The sequence below is a fragment of the Myotis daubentonii genome, chromosome 17 (genome assembly GCF_963259705.1).
Source record: "Myotis daubentonii chromosome 17, mMyoDau2.1, whole genome shotgun sequence".
Lineage (NCBI taxonomy): Eukaryota > Metazoa > Chordata > Mammalia > Chiroptera > Vespertilionidae > Myotis > Myotis daubentonii.
In genome coordinates, this window is record NC_081856.1 from 53910596 (window position 1) to 53927201 (window position 16606).

The window sequence follows — 16606 nt, forward strand, 5'->3', positions numbered from 1 at the left end:
AACTCGCGCACCTGGCCGGGAGGGGACCCTGCGGGCGACGGTCCGCGATCCAGCCCGCCACGCGGAGCGCCGCCGCCAGGTGCCGCTGTGGTGCTCCGCGCGCGCCTCGGCGCCCCACCCTCCCGGAAAGCAATAACGGCGCCGGCGGCGGGGCGGAAGGGACCACTGAGGACACGGGGGTGCCGGCGGCGAGGGGCGGGGTTCCTGCCTGCAGCACCCGCGGCCTCGGGCGCGTCCCCCCCTCAGCCGGCTTCGCGCGGTGGTTCGCTCCGGCCGCGCGCGGCGCTCGCCGGTTCCGGGGCTGGCGGGCGCGGGTGGCGGCGCAGCGCGCACCGGTGGCCCTGGCCCCGCGGCTCCGTCGCGATGCTGGAGCTGGTCGTGGCGCTGCTGGCCGTGGCGCTCGCCTACTTCGCGCTGCTGGACGGGTGGTACCTGCTGCGCGTCCCGTGCGCCGTGCTGCGCGCGCGCCTCCTGCAGCCGCGCGTCCGGGACCTGCTGGCCGAGCAGCGCTACGCGGGCCGCGTGCTGCCCTCGGACCTGGACCTGCTGCTGCACATGAACAACGCGCGCTACTTGCGCGAGGCCGACGTGGCGCGCGCCGCGCACCTGGCCCGCTGCGGGGTGCTCGGGGCGCTGCGCACGCTCGGGGCGCGCGCCGTGCTGGCCGCCTCGTGCGCGCGCTACCGCCGCTCGCTGCGCCTGCTGGAGCCCTTCGAGGTGCGCACCCGCCTGCTGGGCTGGGACGACCGCGCCTTCTACCTGGAGGCGCGCTTCGTCAGCCTGCGCGACGGCTTCGTGTGCGCGCTGCTGCGCTCCCGCCAGCACGTGCTGGGCGCCTCGCCGGAGCGCGTGGTGCAGCACCTGTGCAAGCGCAGGGTGAGCCCCCCTCCCGGCGCGGGACCCCGCGCGCTCCCGGTCCTTGCCCCGCCCCCGGTGAGACCCCTTCCCTCCGGGTGCCGGCCCGGCAGCGCACCGACCTTCCCTTTGGGCCTAGAGCCTCCTTCACCGATGCCGGTCTTCCTGGGGCTCCCACGGTCCCGAATCCACTCCATACCCGGACTGGGCTTGCCCCCCCTGCCACTTCCTGGCCTGACCCCTCAGGCCTCCAGGCCTCTCCCAGGCTCAGTGTTGTGTGTCTTGGAGTGTGGAGCCGCCCTCTCTGGTCCTTGGTTCTGAGCATAGTGTGTGTGGGGAGGGGTGTCAGTGAGCGGAAGTTGCTGGGAGTTCTGAGACCCCCCTCACGAGCTCAGAGCTGAGGGCTGGGTCGCCGCCCCCTAGGACTGGCACTGGGGACGGAGCCCTGGAGAGCTGCAGGCCTCGGTGTGTCCAGTTGGAGAGAAGAAGCCGCAGTGCGGCCTGGGGCTCAGGGTCCCTCCCCAGGGCCAGCGGCCAGCTCCTCCCGGCACAGCGCAGCCCTCCCTCCACCCCTCAGCCGCCTGGCAGCCTGGCAACTGGGCCCTGGGGACGGCCAGGGTGCTGCCGCCGCAAGGTTGGCAAGAGCAGACTCCAGCTGCAGGCGGGTTCCCGAAAAGGCCTGAAGCTCCTGTGCCCTCCGCTGGGCCTGTCCCCACCCACGGTGCCCTCAGGCAGGGCGCTGCCCTCTGAGAACTGGAGGGAGGGACTCGGCCTCACTTTCCTGGTCAGCGTCTCCCCTCGTCAGTGATGGGGAAGCAGGCCCAGAGAGGGATGGGAACTGCCCGAGGCTGCACAGCAAGCCCCAGGAGCACAACCTGAGGGCCTGGGTCTCCCCCGCCCCCTCAGGGGCAGAGATGTCCTGTGTGTCCCTTCAGGTGTCAGGAAGCCGGCAGGGGGTGGCCAGCAAGGCTGTAGGTCCCTGGGCTGAGAACGGAAGGCAGAGGAGGGGAGTCTGGCCACTGTCCTGCAAGGGATGCTGTGATGCGGTCAGGCCTGGCTGGAGGGCACTGAGCTGGTGGGGGTGGTCCCCACGAGAGGTGGGCGGCCAACAGCACAGCACGCAGGCACGTGCCGAGGACACCAGCCAGGGACAGGAGGGCCGAGCATGGCGGGGGGTGCCCGCTCTCCAGCCTGAGCCCCGGGAGTCCTAGGGGGAGCCCCGGGTTTAGTGTGGGGCGGGCCGAGCCCAGGGCCCAGGAGTCCTGCCTGCTGAAGGCTGGCGTGGGGCGGCGGGGCCTTGGGGGACAGCGGCTCCCGAGAGCCGGAGCCCGACTTGTGCTGACATGGCAGCTCCCCGTCTGCAGGGGAGGCTGGGCCTCTGGGTGCTCGGAGATGGTGGCATGTCCCTGGGGCCTCGCCTCACCCCTGGGAGCTCCCAAGGCCAGTCGGCGCGGCCTCTGACCCCCATCTGGCCCGCCACGCCAGCACAATAACGGGGCCGGTGGGGAACTCAGCAGTCAGCCGGGGGGGCGGGGGGGGAGGACAAGCTCAGCCCTTGATGGCGCCCTCGAGAAAGAGGGGGGCTCAAGACAAGCCCTTGGGGGTGCTCCCCCGGTCCCTCCGCCCTCCAGCCCCTGCTCTGCCTCCGAAGGCCTCTGGCTCCCCATCGCCTGTCACCTCTCTGGCCAGCTGGCCTCAGAGGTTTTGACCTGATTCTGGGGACACACGGAGGGCTCAGGCAGGCCCTGGGGACGCAGGCCTGGTGAGGATGGGAGAGGTTTAGCCACTGAGGGCCCAGGAGGTGGGGGTACCTGGGACGGGGAGGAGACACCTGGGCCTGGAGGGGTGGCGGCAGCACCTGGCCAGGCTGGTCCTCCCTGCACCCCTGCTGGTCGCCATGGCAGCTGAGAGCTCAGGGAGCCAGCCTCACCTCTCTGCTCCCCCTCCCCCTCCCCCTGCAGGTGGAGCCCCCGGAGCTGCCGGAGGACCTGCAGCACTGGATCGCCTACAACGAGGCCAGCAGCCGGCTGCTCCGGGCCGAGAGCGGGCTCAGCGACGTTGTCAAGGACCAGTGACCATCCCTGCCCGCCAGCCACTACCTAGGCAGTCACCCGCCCGTCCCCGCCTGCCAGGAGGCAGACACTGCAGAATGGGGAGGCGGCCCGGGCTCTCCGAGCTGAGGTAGCCTGTGACCAGCCCAGCCCCCTTCACTCGCTCGGCCCTCCCCCACCCCCATAATTGACGCCCCTCTGAGAGCCTCCCCACTGAGCATGGGATGGGGTGACCTAGGCGCCCTGACCTATCTGTCCTGCGGGTGGAGGCGGTGAGTGCAGAGGGAGGCCCAGAGTCCTGGGCGTTGGGGCTGGGTTGGGGGGTGCCAGGCTTCCATGGGCCCGGTCCAGAGATCGCTCGGAGCTCAGGGAGCACCTGGAGCCGCACTGGGCACCGAGCCCGCAGTCGGAGATGGTAGGGGAGGGGGCACCTGAGGGGCCGCCAGCATCTCAGGCCCGTCCCTCCCTCGGGCTGCAGGGGAGGGGGTGGCAGGCCCGGGGCGGAGTCGAGCGGGTCAGAGGGCGTGGGGCTTCTGTGCAGGTGGCGAGCTTCCTGAAGCTGGGGGTGCCCTCTGCACCTGCCCTCACTGTCTGCATTCCTTGGTCCCATTGGGGTGTGCTGTGTGCCCACGGGTGGGGCCCTGCCCTCTCTGGCCCTCCCACTGGCTGGCCTTGCCTCGCACCCTGTTCTGCTACCCATCGCCCCTTCTTCCTGGGAGGGGCCGCCTCCCTGATGGGCCGGGGCTGGGAGGGGTCTTCTCGGTTCCACCCCAGCGGCCTGGCCCAGAGCTGCCCTCAGGGCTCCCCGATGGAGCCACCCACCTGCTGGGTGTGGCCAAGCCTCCCCCCTACCCCCCCCCCCCCCCCAGCCTTATGCCTCAGCTGGAGAGAGGCAGGAACTGGCTGAAACCAACAAGCAAGAAAGCCCGGCCCGGGACACGGATCAGGGCCCAGGATGCGTGACTGCCGCCGCCTGTGTGTGTGGCGCTGCCCCCCGAGTGCACGGGCGGGCCAGGCAGCCGGAGCCCAGAGCCGCGCCTCGCCGCCAGTCTGGGAGGCCCCCACCCCCGCCTTGGAGCCAGGAGCACAGCCCGCCTCATGCCTCACGCGCACACGGTCGCCTTACAGCCGCTGGGAAGCTGCAATGTGTGTTCTGCTAAAGGACCCGAGATTAAAGGGTCTTCGGTGTGAGTGTCTGGGTGAGGTCCTCATTTGGAAGCGCCAACCCCACCCCCACCCTGAAGCAGCGGGCTCTCCCGGGTGTGTTGGGTGGGGGCGTCCCGGCTCGTTGGATTCCTGTGAACAGGGAGGGGGGGCCATGGGGGGGACCGGCTGGCGGGGCAGGACTGGCCCCGGTCCACAGAACGCGGAGCCGAGGGCAGGAAGGAGTGGCCCGGCTCCGGCTTTGTCACCCCCAGACCTTGCTGGCCCGTGTCAGGGCTCCAGGCTCAGGTGTCCAGTTTGGTCCCAGGGTCAAGTCCCATGAACCCCCCAGGGTGCGCGGGAGGCTGTGCCCCGGCTCCGGGTGGGGGTGGGAGAGTTGTGATGAGTGTAAGGCCGCGTCCCTGCTCTGACCTGCCCAGGAGGGCCTGGCTCTGGGCCCGGGACAGGATGGCGGCTGGAGAGCTGGGTTTGCAACTGGCATCCAGCTGGGTGCGGGGCGGCTGGTGGTTTGCTGCCCGGGGCCAAGCCTGGCTCCTCACCTCCCCTGGCGGCCTGCGGACAGCAGGGGCCGGGCCGTGGGCCGGGCAATGTGTGGGACCAGGGAGAGATGCCAGGACACAAGGAGGGGATGTTTGCAAAAGGAGAGAGGGTCCCGCAAATCAAACCGCCTGGCCGGCCACGTGTGGCAGGGAAGGCGCTCCCGGTGGGAGGCACACAGCCCCGCGCACGCGCAGGCTGCCAGTCTAGACAGGGCAGCCCTCTGGGGGATGCTCTGGGGGTTGGTGCCGGCCCAAGTCCAAGGTGAAGTGAAGGTCCCTCTGCACTGGAGCCTGGGTTTCCCTGGACACTGGGAGTGGGGCCTGGAGAAGGGGGCGTGGACACGCAGGGGCTCCCCCCACACCTCTCAGCACCCCCTGCCACGGGGGGACCTCGTCATGGGCCTGGCCGTGGACCGGGTGAGTGGCAGTGGGTGCTTCCCGGAGCCGTGCCTGGTCCTGGGTTACTGCTGGCCGGCCTGGCCCTTCCTCCTGGCCTGGCACCCCCTCCACCCAACCTCTCCGTCATGGAAGGCCTTGCCCTGCTGCCTCCTCCTCCGAGAAGCCACCCTGACCTGGCTCTGGTGGGTGCGGTGTTCCCCCTGCACCTGGGGTCCCATCTCCGACCCCCGCCCCCAGCCAGCAGCCAAGCCCCAGAGGTCTGTGCGTGTCCCGGCCTGGTGACCATCCTCGCTCCCAGGGGGGACGGGGGGGGTGGGGGGGAGGCCATGATGTGATGTGACTGGTGTGATGAGGAGAGAGCAGTCGGTGGGGGCAGAGGGGGGCGCAGGCTTCAGGTGACGGCCTGAGACGCAGGTGGAGACGCCCCAGAAAGGAGACCGGGAGGCCTGGTGCAGGTGGGCGAGCTTCTTCAAGGGCATTCCGGCCGGGCGGGGGGCGGGGGGACTAGAGGGGGAGGCTCAGGAGGGAGGCCAGCGTGAGGGCCAGGGCCAGGCCACAGGGGCCGCGGGGGGAGGGCGCCCCGCCCGCCGCGCCCACGTCCACATTGCACAGGTCAGTGTTACAGCAGGACACAGGCCGTGTCAGGCCGATGCCGTCCACGTCCGAGGGCACACACTTGCTGGCGCAGGACTTGGTCACCGTGACGTCCCCCAGGAAGGGGTACACTGTGGGCGGGGGCACCTGCGTCAGGCTGGCCTCACGCCTCCGGCAGGACCCACCACGGGTCACCACCCCGTCTCCCTCCCTCTGTGACCCAGCCCCCTGTCCTCCCACCAGCACCAGTGGAGTGCCCACTGTGCCAGGCACACGGCCACCACACAGGGGTCCTCGCCGGGGAGGCCGCGCTGACCCCCGGCACAGCCCTGCCCGCCCGCCCAGGCACTGACCGATCTCCCGGGAGTAGAGTGTGGTCTTGCACATGGTTTCGTTGGCCTTGCAGGTGGCGATGAGGACGCAGCTGAACACCCCCGAGGGCTCCTGGCAGGTGAAGCATTGCAGGGCCACGGCTGGGGCGGTGACAAGGGCGAGTCAGGCAGGCCCCGCCCTCCCCAGCCCCATCCGTCCGGAGCCCCCCGGCTGGAGGGGACGATGCCCCCCAGGGCACAGTTGCCCGTGTGGAAATGGGGAGCCCCGAGGCAGCGTATGCCCCAGGGCGGGGACAAGGCAGCCCTGGCGGTGTCCGGGCAGCACTGGTGTCTGTTGGGGGGAGGGGGGGGAATGGGCCAGGCAGGGACCCAGGCAGGTCAGGTGCACGATGCCGGGGTGGGGCCCGGCCGCTCCCCTTCCCTGCTACCTGCCCCACCCCTGCCCCGGAGCCCACTGACCCGGTGAGGCCACAGGCTTCTCACCCGCACTGGGCTCGCTGAGTCCCTCTGGCTAGCCTCAGTTTCCCCCTCTGAGAAATGGGCAGAACCATGTCATCTGGCTCAGACCCAGCTCCTCGAGCAGTTGGATGTGGGAGCCCGAGGGGCTGGGCTGTCCCCTCAGCTGTTTTCTCAGGTGCTCACCCCCTCTGTCCGTCCTCTGCTGCCCCCAGCAACTCCCTGGTCTGGCCCACACCCTGCCTGAGGGTCCCCGGGAAGGGCAGCCCCCTGGTGGGCACCCAGGGCCTCTGCCCGTGACCCCAGCACCCTCACTGCACACCCTCCTCACCCTCAGCCCCTCCAGGCTGCCCCGCGCCCTCCATCTCCTCCCACCGGGGGACACCACACTCCTCAGCCTCCCCCTCCCTCCTGTCTTCTCCCTCCTTCCTTCCTCCCTTTCCTTCCTTCCTCACTGGAGGACATGTTAGAGGGAGGGGGGGGGCGGAGATGAGAGAGAAGCAAAGATCGGCCCCCTTCCGCGCCCACCCTGTCGGGAATCAAACAGGCGACCTGTCGTGACGCTCAACCAACTGAGCCACTCAGAGCAGGAACCGCGCGGGCGCGCACATACACACACACACACACACACACACACACACACACACACACACACACACACACACCCCGCACCCGCTTTCTTCCTCCCCTGGCCATCCCGCCTCTCACCGAGCCGACCGCAGGACGCCAGCACCAGCGCCAGCAGCGCCAACCGCGTCCCCCGCATGATCCAGTCCCGCACCGCCACTGGCCACTGCGCTCGTCCTGGGCCTGCCCGCGGGGATGGGCACCAGCACAGCCCAGACCGGTCAGCCGGGCGGATTAGGTGCGAGAGCCGCCCCGCCCGGCCCTCCCTCCTGCCCCTTCCTCATTCCTCCACCTCCCACCCTGGTGACCCCCCCTTAGCGTCTGGGTCCTTTTCCCTCCTCTACCAGGAAACACCTGTGCCTGGAAGCCCTGTCCCCCCGCCCCAGGCTGCCCAGAGAGAGCGCAGGGGGCTTCCCACCCCCACTCCCACCTCTGGGCACCCCCTGCCTGCGCGCCCACTTCCAGCTCCAGGGCAGATCCCTGGTCTGTGACTCTGGGCCCAAGTCCTGCGCCCCGCGCCCCAGGTGCCAGGCCCCCCTCCCAGCTCCTCTGAGGGGGTCATGGGGCGGGGAGGGGCAGGTTGGGCGACTGGGCAGGCTGCTGCCTGGGCAACTGGCCACAGAGTGTCTGTGGGCTCCAGAGACAAAGGGGAACGCGTTGGATCAACAGAGGTCCGGGGGATGGGGGGTGGGGAGCCAGGGTCACCTTGGGGCCGCCAACCCTTACATCCACCTTGACCTCCAATGGCTGCCCTTCAGCCCCCCACCCCCCCCCCCCCGGGCTGGGAGATAGATGGGAGTCCCTGGGCCGAGGTCAGGCAGGAGAGGGGCACTGGGGTCTGACGATGTAGCGTGGCTCCAGCCACTGCTTCCCACCACACACGCGTGCGCACACACAGGCGCACACAGGCACACACACCTGGGTGTCTGCACCTCAGCCTCCCAGGGTGCACCTGCCTGTGACCCTGTTACCCCCACTTCACCCAGAGGCCAGGGCAAACCCGGGGTGGGGTTGTAGACGCAGCGCTGGGGCCTCTGGCGGAGGGGTCAAGGCCAGGGTCTTGAGGGCTGTGCCCAGACCCCCTCGGGGCTCGCTGCACCCACCAACTCCAAATCTGCCCCCCACCTCTCTCACACCACAGAGGTGCCCTTCCCCGGGTTGAAAGTCTGTCTTGTCCTGGGTGCCCCCTCCCACCGCTTCCGGTGGGTCCCATGTCCTCGACTGGGAGGGCCTGTCTCACGGGCGCCGGGTGGGCCCGAGGGTGGGCACCCAGGTCTCCTCAGCACTGCAGCTCCGGGCACCGCCCTCGGCCTGAGCCCAGATGTGGGACTGAGGCCCTGGCAGCGGTGGGTCACCAGGAGCGCGCACCTCACCTCGGAGCTGCACCGGCACTGGGGCAGGGAGCTGGCGGATTAGACTCCACCGCCTCACACCCTCGTGCCTCTCGGTCCGGCCCAGCCACGGCCTGCCTGTCCTCAGACCCGGGGCTCCGCCCTGCTTTCCACGGGAGCACACACCTGCCCGGGCACACACCTGGCCCAAAGGGGGGTAGGCATCCCTCCTAGAGTTTCTGCCGAGCCCCTGGGAGGCCTGGGCTGACCCTCCCTGCGAAGTTCAGTTCCTGCTTAGGTGGGAGGGGGTCACCCAGGAGGACCTGGGCTGGCGCAGTTGAGGCTGCCTGCCTGCCGAGAGCCTCCGCCCTTCCTGGGGCCCACCAGTGTGTGACCAGGGTCAGGGCTGAGTGTGACCAGGGTCAGGGCTCAGTGTGACCAGGGTCAGGGCTCAGAGTGTGACCAGGATCAGGACTCAGGGTGTGACCAGGATCAGGGCTCAGAGTGTGACCAGGATCAGGGCTGAGCGTGACCAGGATCAGGGCTCAGGGTGTGACCAGGATCAGGGCTCAGAGTGTGACCAGGATCAGGGCTGAGTGTGAACAGGCAGGGCTCAGGGTGTGACCAGGATCAGGGCTCAGTGTGACCAGGATCGGGGTTGCTCCGTCTGCCCACATGGCCTCCCCCGCCTGTGGGTGGTCTCTGGGCTGTAGGTGGGAGGTGTCTCCTGGGGTGCCCAGTAGTGCACAGAGGCTCCCCCAAGGCAGCTGCTGAACCCCTTTCTTCCACGTCCTTCCGGCAGGACCACGTCCTGGCTGTGTCCCCAGGGACCAGCTCCTCTGGGCGAGGCACTTAGGTTGCTGGAATGACGGAATCACAATGCCATGAGCACCTTCTAGTCTGTGCACTTCCCCGGGGAAGGCGGGCCAGGGGGGCTCCTTGTCGTTGGGGCTTCTTTCCCCGCCCCCCTCCCCATCACCACCGCCCACCTTCCCTCCCAGGAGGGCCACACAGCACCTAAGGCCCCGGTTCTTCTGGGGAACCATCAGGGCAGTGGATGCCCACAGCTCAGAGTGGCCTCCGCACCTGCACCCCCTGCTGGGGCCCTTCCAGCCCTCACCCACCCCACCCACACCTGCCTTAGCAGGTGTCCCAGGCTCAGGGGCGGGGAGGGGGCTCTGTCTCACTCAGTGATGGAGTTGGGCCCAGGGCAGAGTTGGGCCCACGGGACCCTCAACCCTCAGACTGGCCAGCGGGGCCTTGGGGTCAAGGCAGGGATCCCACTGCGGGCCAGGCCAGACTGCAGAGGGACGCAGTCACTCCGAGGGAGGGTGCAGGGCAGGAGCGTGATTCTGGGGCCTCCTCTCCTCCCATCAGCCCAGCCCGCCCTGCCCAGCTTCCCGTGAGGATCCAAGCCCCCTCCTCCAGGCTGTCCGCCCTGGTTGCACTCATCCCTCCCAGTGGGATCAAAGCTCAGGCCTCTCATAAGGCCCATGTCTCCATGGGGCCTGAAAACCAGACTGGAGTGGCCCTTCGCTTATCTCCTTGCTCTCCCGGCCCAAAATAGCCCTGGAGTCAGCTCTGGGCACCGCCAAATATAACCTCGCCTGGCAGCACCCCCCCCCCCCCCCATGTTACGGAACTCAAGGCTCCCGCCGCTTGGGGCGCTCTGTTGGAGAACGCGGCCTGGTTGTCTGGGAGCTTTATTTACTTACAAGGGAAGGAGGTGGGCTCATCTAGCCCCGGCTCCCGGGGAAGGCTTGGCCGGCGCCTGGGCCCACTATTTGGTCAGTTCCAGGCGGGTTTCCCGTTCGCAGGTGGCTGAGCGTACCCCGTGGTTCCCGGCAAGCTCCCCCATTACAGCTGTGTTACAGCTGCATCTGCAGACACTGTGCTAGGCGTTACATTTAGCGAGAGCAGCACTGAGTAACCCCCCCCAACCCCAGACCTGAGCCCTCGTCCTGGCTGACCCCAAGCTGACACCCTCCCTGGACAGCTGGGGACCGAGGCCGTCCTCCAAGGGCCCTCACTCCAGGGCTGCGAGGAAGGGGGGCCCCCCCGAGGCCGACATACACAGCTCGCATGGCTGGGCGCCCCATCCTGGGACGGAGGGCCGAGCTCTCCCACCCGGCCAGAGGCCTCCAGAGGGCCAGGCCCACACCCACCTTTTGACATGGACAGGCCGTGGCCAGGGAGTGAGGCCCGAAGGTGGGGGGAGCTCAGGGGCTCAGGGGCTCAGAGGCCGGGGGCCTCGCAGACAGTCCTGGGCGTGGCTGGGGGTCGGGGAGCGGCCAGGGGCAAGGTGAGTGGGTGGCGTGTGCCTCTTCGAGCTTCGTCCTTGATGGCTCCTCGGGGAGGGGCAGGCAGGGGTTCAGAGCAGACCCCAGAGGGCGGCCAGGAGCACGGGGACCAGGGCCGGGGTCCCCGCGGCGGCAAGGCCGGCGCCGTTGCAGAGGTCGTACTGGCAGCAGACGGTGGTGGAGGCGTGCTTGGAGTAGCCGTCGTACACGGTCTCGAAGCAGCTGGGCACGCACGACTTGCTCACCTTCATCTTGGTGGGGGTGAAGTCTGGAGAGTGGGAGGCAGGCTGACCCGAGAGGGGCCGGGACCCCGGGCTGCCCCACCCCAGCAGGCAGGGCCATCCGAGCAGGGTCCCTCAGCTGGAGGCTCCCAGAAAGGACGGTGGGGCACCCCCTCAGACTCCCCCACACCCCGGGAGCCTCCCACTCAGCATCCCCAGGAGGGGCCGGGGCATTCCTGACTCACAGGTGCGCGTGGTCATGCAGTAGGTGACCATGGACGGGCAGCGCATGGGGTTGAAGCAGTTCTCCCCGTTGTAGGCACACACGTGGCAGTCCAGGGCCTGGGCTGGGAGCGGGGGCGGGGGTGGGGGGTACAGTCACAGACAGGGAGAAGCCCTCCTCAGGCCCATCAGACCCCCAGTCCCACCACCTTCCCAGGGCCTCCCTCCCTACTTCCAGCCCCCCCCACAGCGTCTGTCCCTCCCTCCATCTTACCCAGAGGCAGGCCCACCAGGGCCACCAGGAACAGGGCGAGCAGGGGCGCCATGGCTGGGGCCAGAGGGCAGAGTGGGCCTGGGGAGTGGACAGCAGCCGGCCCTCGAGTCCACTCAGGCGGGGCTGGGGGGGCACAGAGGGGGCCGGACAGCCCCCTGTCCTCCGGAGCTGCTGGTCCGCTGGTGGCACCGCAGCCCTGCACAAAGGGGGCAAGGATGGGCGCCTGGGTGGGCTGCCAGCGGGCAGAGGGGGCGCCCAGCTCAGCCGGGTGTCAGGGAAGGCCTCCTGGAGGAGGCGTCGCGCGATGAGAGGAGCAGGGGTGGGACCTGTGCAGGCGCGAGGGGGTGGGCAGGGGAGGGAGGCGGAGGGGCCCTGAATGCCAGCCCCAACCCACACGCTCCCCAGGGGTGTCCACGCAGGGGCCGCTGGGAGCTTGGCACGCAGCCCTCTCCCCACCCAGGCCCTGGGTGCAGGGTGACTGGCCAGGGCAGGCCGGGGCCCCAGGGTGGCTCCTCCTCCGTGCCCCCTCCCTTTCTCGTCTGTTCCCGGGGTGCCCCTGCGTGTCCCCCAGTTCCTGATACTCTGCAGGCCCGGCGGGGTCCCCTCTCCAGGAGGACCCCCAGCGCCCACCCTGGCTCTCAGGCCGGCGTCCCTGCCGCTGCGGAAGCCTCCGGCCCGGCCGCATTCCGGGGGGGACGCCGGGAGGGAGACGCCCCCTTTCTGGGAAGGCCTGGGTGTGGGAGGGTCGGGACTGCGCTTCACCGCCCCCCCCCCCGCGGCGGTATTCGGGCTCCCGTCCCGCCCCAGGACCCGAAGCAGACTCCCCTTCCCCGGGAACAGCCACCCCGGCTCCCGACCTACTTGTGGGGCGTCACCCGCGGATGCCCACGGCCCTGCCCCGCCCACCCCTCGCAGACCCGCCCCCCAGGCGCAGGGCCCAGCGGGTGGGTGTCGGGCGCCCTCCGCCGTGACCTTCAGCCCTCACCGCCGCTCGCCACCTCGGCCCGAATGCGCGCGTCCGTGCGCCGGGGAGGTCCACGCCGCCTCTGGGCCCGCCCGCCGCGCGTGGGCTCCCGCAGCCCCGCCCCCAGCCCGCCCGACACCCGCACGGACTCACCGTCGGCCCCGCCCCGACTCTGCAGGCCCCGCCCCCAACCCGCCCAACACCCGCACGGACTCACCATCGGCCCCGCCCCGGCTCTGCAGGCCCCGCCCCCAAACCCGCCCCCAACCCGCAGGGACTCACCGGAGGCCCCGCCCCGGCTCTGAAGGCCCCGCCCCCAGCCCGCCCCCAGCCCGCCCCCAACCCGCAGGGACTCACCGGCGGCCCCGCCCCGGCTCTGCAGGCCCCGCCCCCAGCCCGCCCCCAACCCGCAGGGACTCACCGGCGGCCCCGCCCCGGCTCTGCAGGCCCCGCCCCATCCCGCCCCCAACCCGCAGGGACTCACCGGCGGCCCCGCCCCCGCCCCGGCTCTGCGGACACCACCGCCCCGCTGGCCCCGCGGGCACTCGGACCCCAGCCCGGCGTCAGGACGCTGCGGCACCGGAACAGCCGGCCGCTCCCACAGACGCAGCGGCCCCGCAGTGACACCCACGCGACCCTCAGACGCACGTCCTGCGCCCCGACACGTCACGGGCCATCTCCCGGGGTCTGGCCCCTCCCTCCCCTTCCGCTGCCGCATGAGGCGGGTCACACCGCGCCCTGAGCCCCCCCCCACCCCCACCCGCCGCCCTGCCCCTCCTTCCTGCAGCCGCCTCACCTGCTGTGTGGCCCCGGCCCGTGACCCAGCCTCTCGGGGCTCAGTCCCACCCCGGGGTCCCAGCGCGCCAAGTGTAAGAGCAGCCGGGAGGGCCTCCCACCGGGCAGGATCCATATTGAATAGTGTTTTTGCTATAACTTTACTAACGTTTAGCTTCTGTTCTATTTTAGGCAAAATTTAAGATTTTCCCGGGCCCTAAAAGTTTCGTGTTTTTTTTAATGTGAGAAATAAAACACAGGCCCTGGCCGGGTACTCAGCGCGCATGTTATGGGGCGGGGCCACAACATTAGTAACAAAGAAACAGAATTTCCGGAGGATGAGGCCCAGAAATCAGGATTTTAAAGAGATACCCAGGTGATTCTCATGTGCAGCCAAGGTTGAGAACCACTGTATTAGAGAAAAAAATTGTTGACCTTAAAAATAAAACAATTCGCCGTGAAAATGGGTTTACTCCGGACGAGCAAGCTATAGCGAAAGCCATGGGGCGTCCAGCAGACACAGGAGAGGAATCGTATTTTATGGAGAAAAAGGAGGGAGTTGGGGGGGATTTTTCCGCACAAAAGTCCCTGGAGGAAAGGCGAGACTCGCGGCTCGTCACTGGCTGAGTTGTTGGGTGGACGGTTTCTTTTCTTTATTTTCTTTTATTTTTTTTTCTAGATAAGCCTAAGTTTACCTACTTTGGTTTTTGTGGGGGTTTTTCATCTTCATTGTTGAAAGTATTACTCATGTCCTCTTTTTCCCCTCATTAGCCTCCTCCAGCCCTCCCCCTCCCTCCCCCCACCCCCCGCCCCCGCAGGCCTGCATGGGCGGTTGGCTGGGAAGATGCCAGGCGCATCTTTCCTGCTGGACCAGTGATTGAGGATTCTTTCCGGTGGACGAGTCCTCCTGTGATTGACACGCGTGTCCGGGGTGAGAGCGCCCCCTTCTGGCCTCCAGGCTACATTTTAGAAAGGCTCCTTTTCATTATTCTCGGTCCCAACACAACGGTTCAACTTGTGAAACTGGAACAAAAAAGGCAAATCAAACCCAAAGTAGGCAAATCAAGAAATAATAAAAGCACAAAAAATCAATAAAATAAAGACAATAAAGAAGCCCTGACTGGTCTGCTTAGTGGTTAGAGCACCGCCTGTTGATCAAAGGGTCAAGGGCACGTACCTGGGTTGCAGGTGTGATCCCGGGCCCTGGTCCGGTGCATGCGGGAGGCAACCAGTCAGGGTGTCTCTCTCACATAGATGTTTCTCTCTCTCTCTCTCTCTCTCTCTCTCTCTCTCCTCCTCCTCCTCCTCCTCCTCCCTTCCCCCCTCCCTCCATCCTTCTACTCTCTCTAAATAATAAATGAAAAAATTAGCCTCGGGTGAGGATTAACAAAAAACAACCAACCGACAAACAACAAAAACACAGTAGAGAAGATCAATCAAACCAAAAGCTGATTCCCTGAGAACATGGTCAGGTTTTTAACCCCCGCGCCAGGTTGATGGGAAAGAAGAGACGCGACAAATCGCAGGCATCGGGGACGAGAAAGGACAGCGTGACAGGTCACCCTGACGTGACGAGGAGCGTCAGGGACACTGTCAGCCGCACCCCGATCCGCACTGCGCCCGGGTGACGGGGCAGAGCCCTTCAGAGGCGGAGCTGGCAGTGCTCACCGAGGAGGATCGGGTGGGCGGACGGCGGGGCTGGGAGCCCAAGCAGCGTTGGCGCCCGCATGAACCCTTGTCAGTGGTTGCGTTCTTTTCCCAACACGCAACTGTTAGCCTGCTTTTGCCCACCGGTGTATGAATGGATTATCCCTCTGCCTTTTGAAGACTTTGAAATTGTGTTTTAAAATCTTCCCACAAAGAACACGCCAGTGAGTCTACAAAACACTTAAAAAAAAGGGTGATAGCGATTTCACACAGTGCCACCCAGCAGCTGAGGAGACCAACAGTACCCCGACGCCTACGCCAGACAGACGTCCCAGGAACAGCACCGGCAGACCAGCACCCTCACGGGCACAGCTGGCGCGGCTCCGGGTTGGCGTCAACCCAGGAAGCAGAAGGTCAGGGTTCGATTCCTGGTCAGGGCACATGCCCAGGTTGCGGGCTCCATTCCCAGGAGGCGGCCGATCCATGATTCTCTCTCATCATGGATGTTTCTCTCTCTCTGCCTTCCTCTCTGAAATCAATAAAAATATATTTTTTGAAAAAAACATAAAGTGACCCCATGGCCAGCCTCTCCGTCCAGTCACCGGTCAGAGGAGCCCGTTCCTCACTTTGAGATGGGACCGGGTCAGAGTCAGGCTGGGGTTCAGGTTGGGTCTAGGCTGGTGAAGGGGGGGGGCTGCCCAGGGGGGTCACAGACCCCAGCCAGGAGGGTGGAGGTGGGATGGGGACCCTGGGAGGCTGAGGGTGGAGGGCTGTGATGGGCTGGGAGCCATGCCTGTTCTTGCACTTGAAGTTGTCCCTGGAAGGTCACCTGCAGCCTGTGGCCTTCAGCCTGGAGTCCTGCCAGGCCATAGACGGCGCTCTACCCACAGGGGCGGCTGGTCCTCCCTGTAGTGTGCAGGTGCCTCCTGGGGCCCACGTGGCTGCCCCTGCCCCTATAGCAACCACACTCTGTGGATGGGGCACGCCCTCTGTCTGTCTGTCCGTTCTGCAGCCCTGAGGGGGCTCCCCGTAAGAGAACCAGGCAGCGGGCCCAGAACCAGGCAATAAGCCCAGAACCCAGGCAGCAGGCCCAAAACCCAGACAGCAAGCCCAGAACCAGGCAGCAAGCCCAGAACCCAGGAAGTGGACCCAGAACCTGGGCTGTGGGGCTCAGAACCCGGGCAGTGGTCCCAGAACCCAGGCAGTGAGCCCAGAACCCAGGCAGCAAGCCCAGAACCCAGGCAGCAGGCCCAGAACCTGGGCTGTGGGGTTCAGAACCCAGGCAGCGAGCCCAGAACCCAGGCAGCAAGCCTAGAAACCAGGCAGTGGGCCTAGAACCCAGGCAGCAGGCCCAGAACCCAGGCAGCGGGCCCAGAACCCAGGCAGCAAGCCCAGAGCCAGGCCCCCAGAGGCTGTGGTCTGTCTTGGCACACAGCTCCCCTCCACCCGCCTCTCTCCATCCAGGTTGAGGTGGCCAATGGGGCTGCAGGGCTCACCTGCGGGGACTGACCCAAATAACGGGGTTACCTTGGCCCCGGCGAGGCCGTCAATGTCAGCACAGCTCCAGGCACAGCAGAGCTGGGGGTCCCAGGACGTTCCAGGTGAGGGTGTGTGTGAGGGGCGGCCCCTCCTCCCTGAACCCCTGTGGGAGGGCCTGCCTCCCCTCTGCCCTGTGCTCTGCCCTCGGCCTCCCAGGAGCGCCCCTTCTCTTCTGGGGGTTAGAGCCGGTGCCTGGGGAGGGCCCTGCCCCTCCGAGGATAGGGGTGACGGTGGCATTTCAAGTGCAGCCATGCTTGGCCCGGGCCTTGAGGTCCTGTGTGGCCTCCCCCACCCCTGGAACAGCACAGACAATCACA

At 67.6% G+C, this 16606-nt stretch overlaps 3 protein-coding genes across 5 annotated transcripts; 1 reads left to right on the forward strand and 2 right to left on the reverse strand.

Annotated features, from left to right (window-relative positions):
- The first annotated feature begins 133 nt into the window (after nucleotides 1-133).
- On the forward strand, nucleotides 134-4097 carry THEM6 (thioesterase superfamily member 6). Its single transcript, XM_059672481.1, has 2 exons — nucleotides 134-876; nucleotides 2817-4097. The coding sequence occupies exons 1-2, from the start codon at nucleotides 364-366 to the stop codon at nucleotides 2928-2930; spliced, it is 627 nt and encodes a 208-aa protein (XP_059528464.1). The 5' UTR covers nucleotides 134-363; the 3' UTR covers nucleotides 2931-4097.
- Nucleotides 4098-5442: 1345 nt separating this feature from the next.
- LOC132219831 (ly6/PLAUR domain-containing protein 2-like) lies at nucleotides 5443-7259 on the reverse strand. The gene is made up of 3 exons (XM_059672494.1): nucleotides 7099-7259; nucleotides 5956-6075; nucleotides 5443-5733 (listed from the first exon to the last, which is right to left on the reverse strand). Exons 1-3 carry the CDS (start codon nucleotides 7154-7156, stop codon nucleotides 5513-5515), a joined length of 399 nt encoding a protein of 132 aa, XP_059528477.1. The 5' UTR covers nucleotides 7157-7259; the 3' UTR covers nucleotides 5443-5512.
- LYNX1 (Ly6/neurotoxin 1) lies at nucleotides 5956-12460 on the reverse strand. 3 transcript variants are annotated; one of them, XR_009449623.1, is made up of 5 exons: nucleotides 12351-12460; nucleotides 11366-11561; nucleotides 11115-11216; nucleotides 10064-10916; nucleotides 5956-6075 (listed from the first exon to the last, which is right to left on the reverse strand). XR_009449623.1 is itself a non-coding variant. In XM_059672499.1 (4 exons), the coding sequence occupies exons 2-4, from the start codon at nucleotides 11415-11417 to the stop codon at nucleotides 10720-10722; spliced, it is 351 nt and encodes a 116-aa protein (XP_059528482.1). In that variant the 5' UTR covers nucleotides 11418-11561; nucleotides 12351-12460; the 3' UTR covers nucleotides 10035-10719. The 3 variants fall into 3 exon arrangements, 2 of the variants coding, with proteins under 2 accessions (XP_059528482.1, XP_059528484.1); XM_059672499.1 differs by lacking the exon at nucleotides 5956-6075 and having other exon boundaries at nucleotides 10035-10916; XM_059672501.1 differs by lacking the exon at nucleotides 5956-6075 and having other exon boundaries at nucleotides 10035-10916; nucleotides 12227-12355.
- Nucleotides 12461-16606: the final 4146 nt, after the last annotated feature.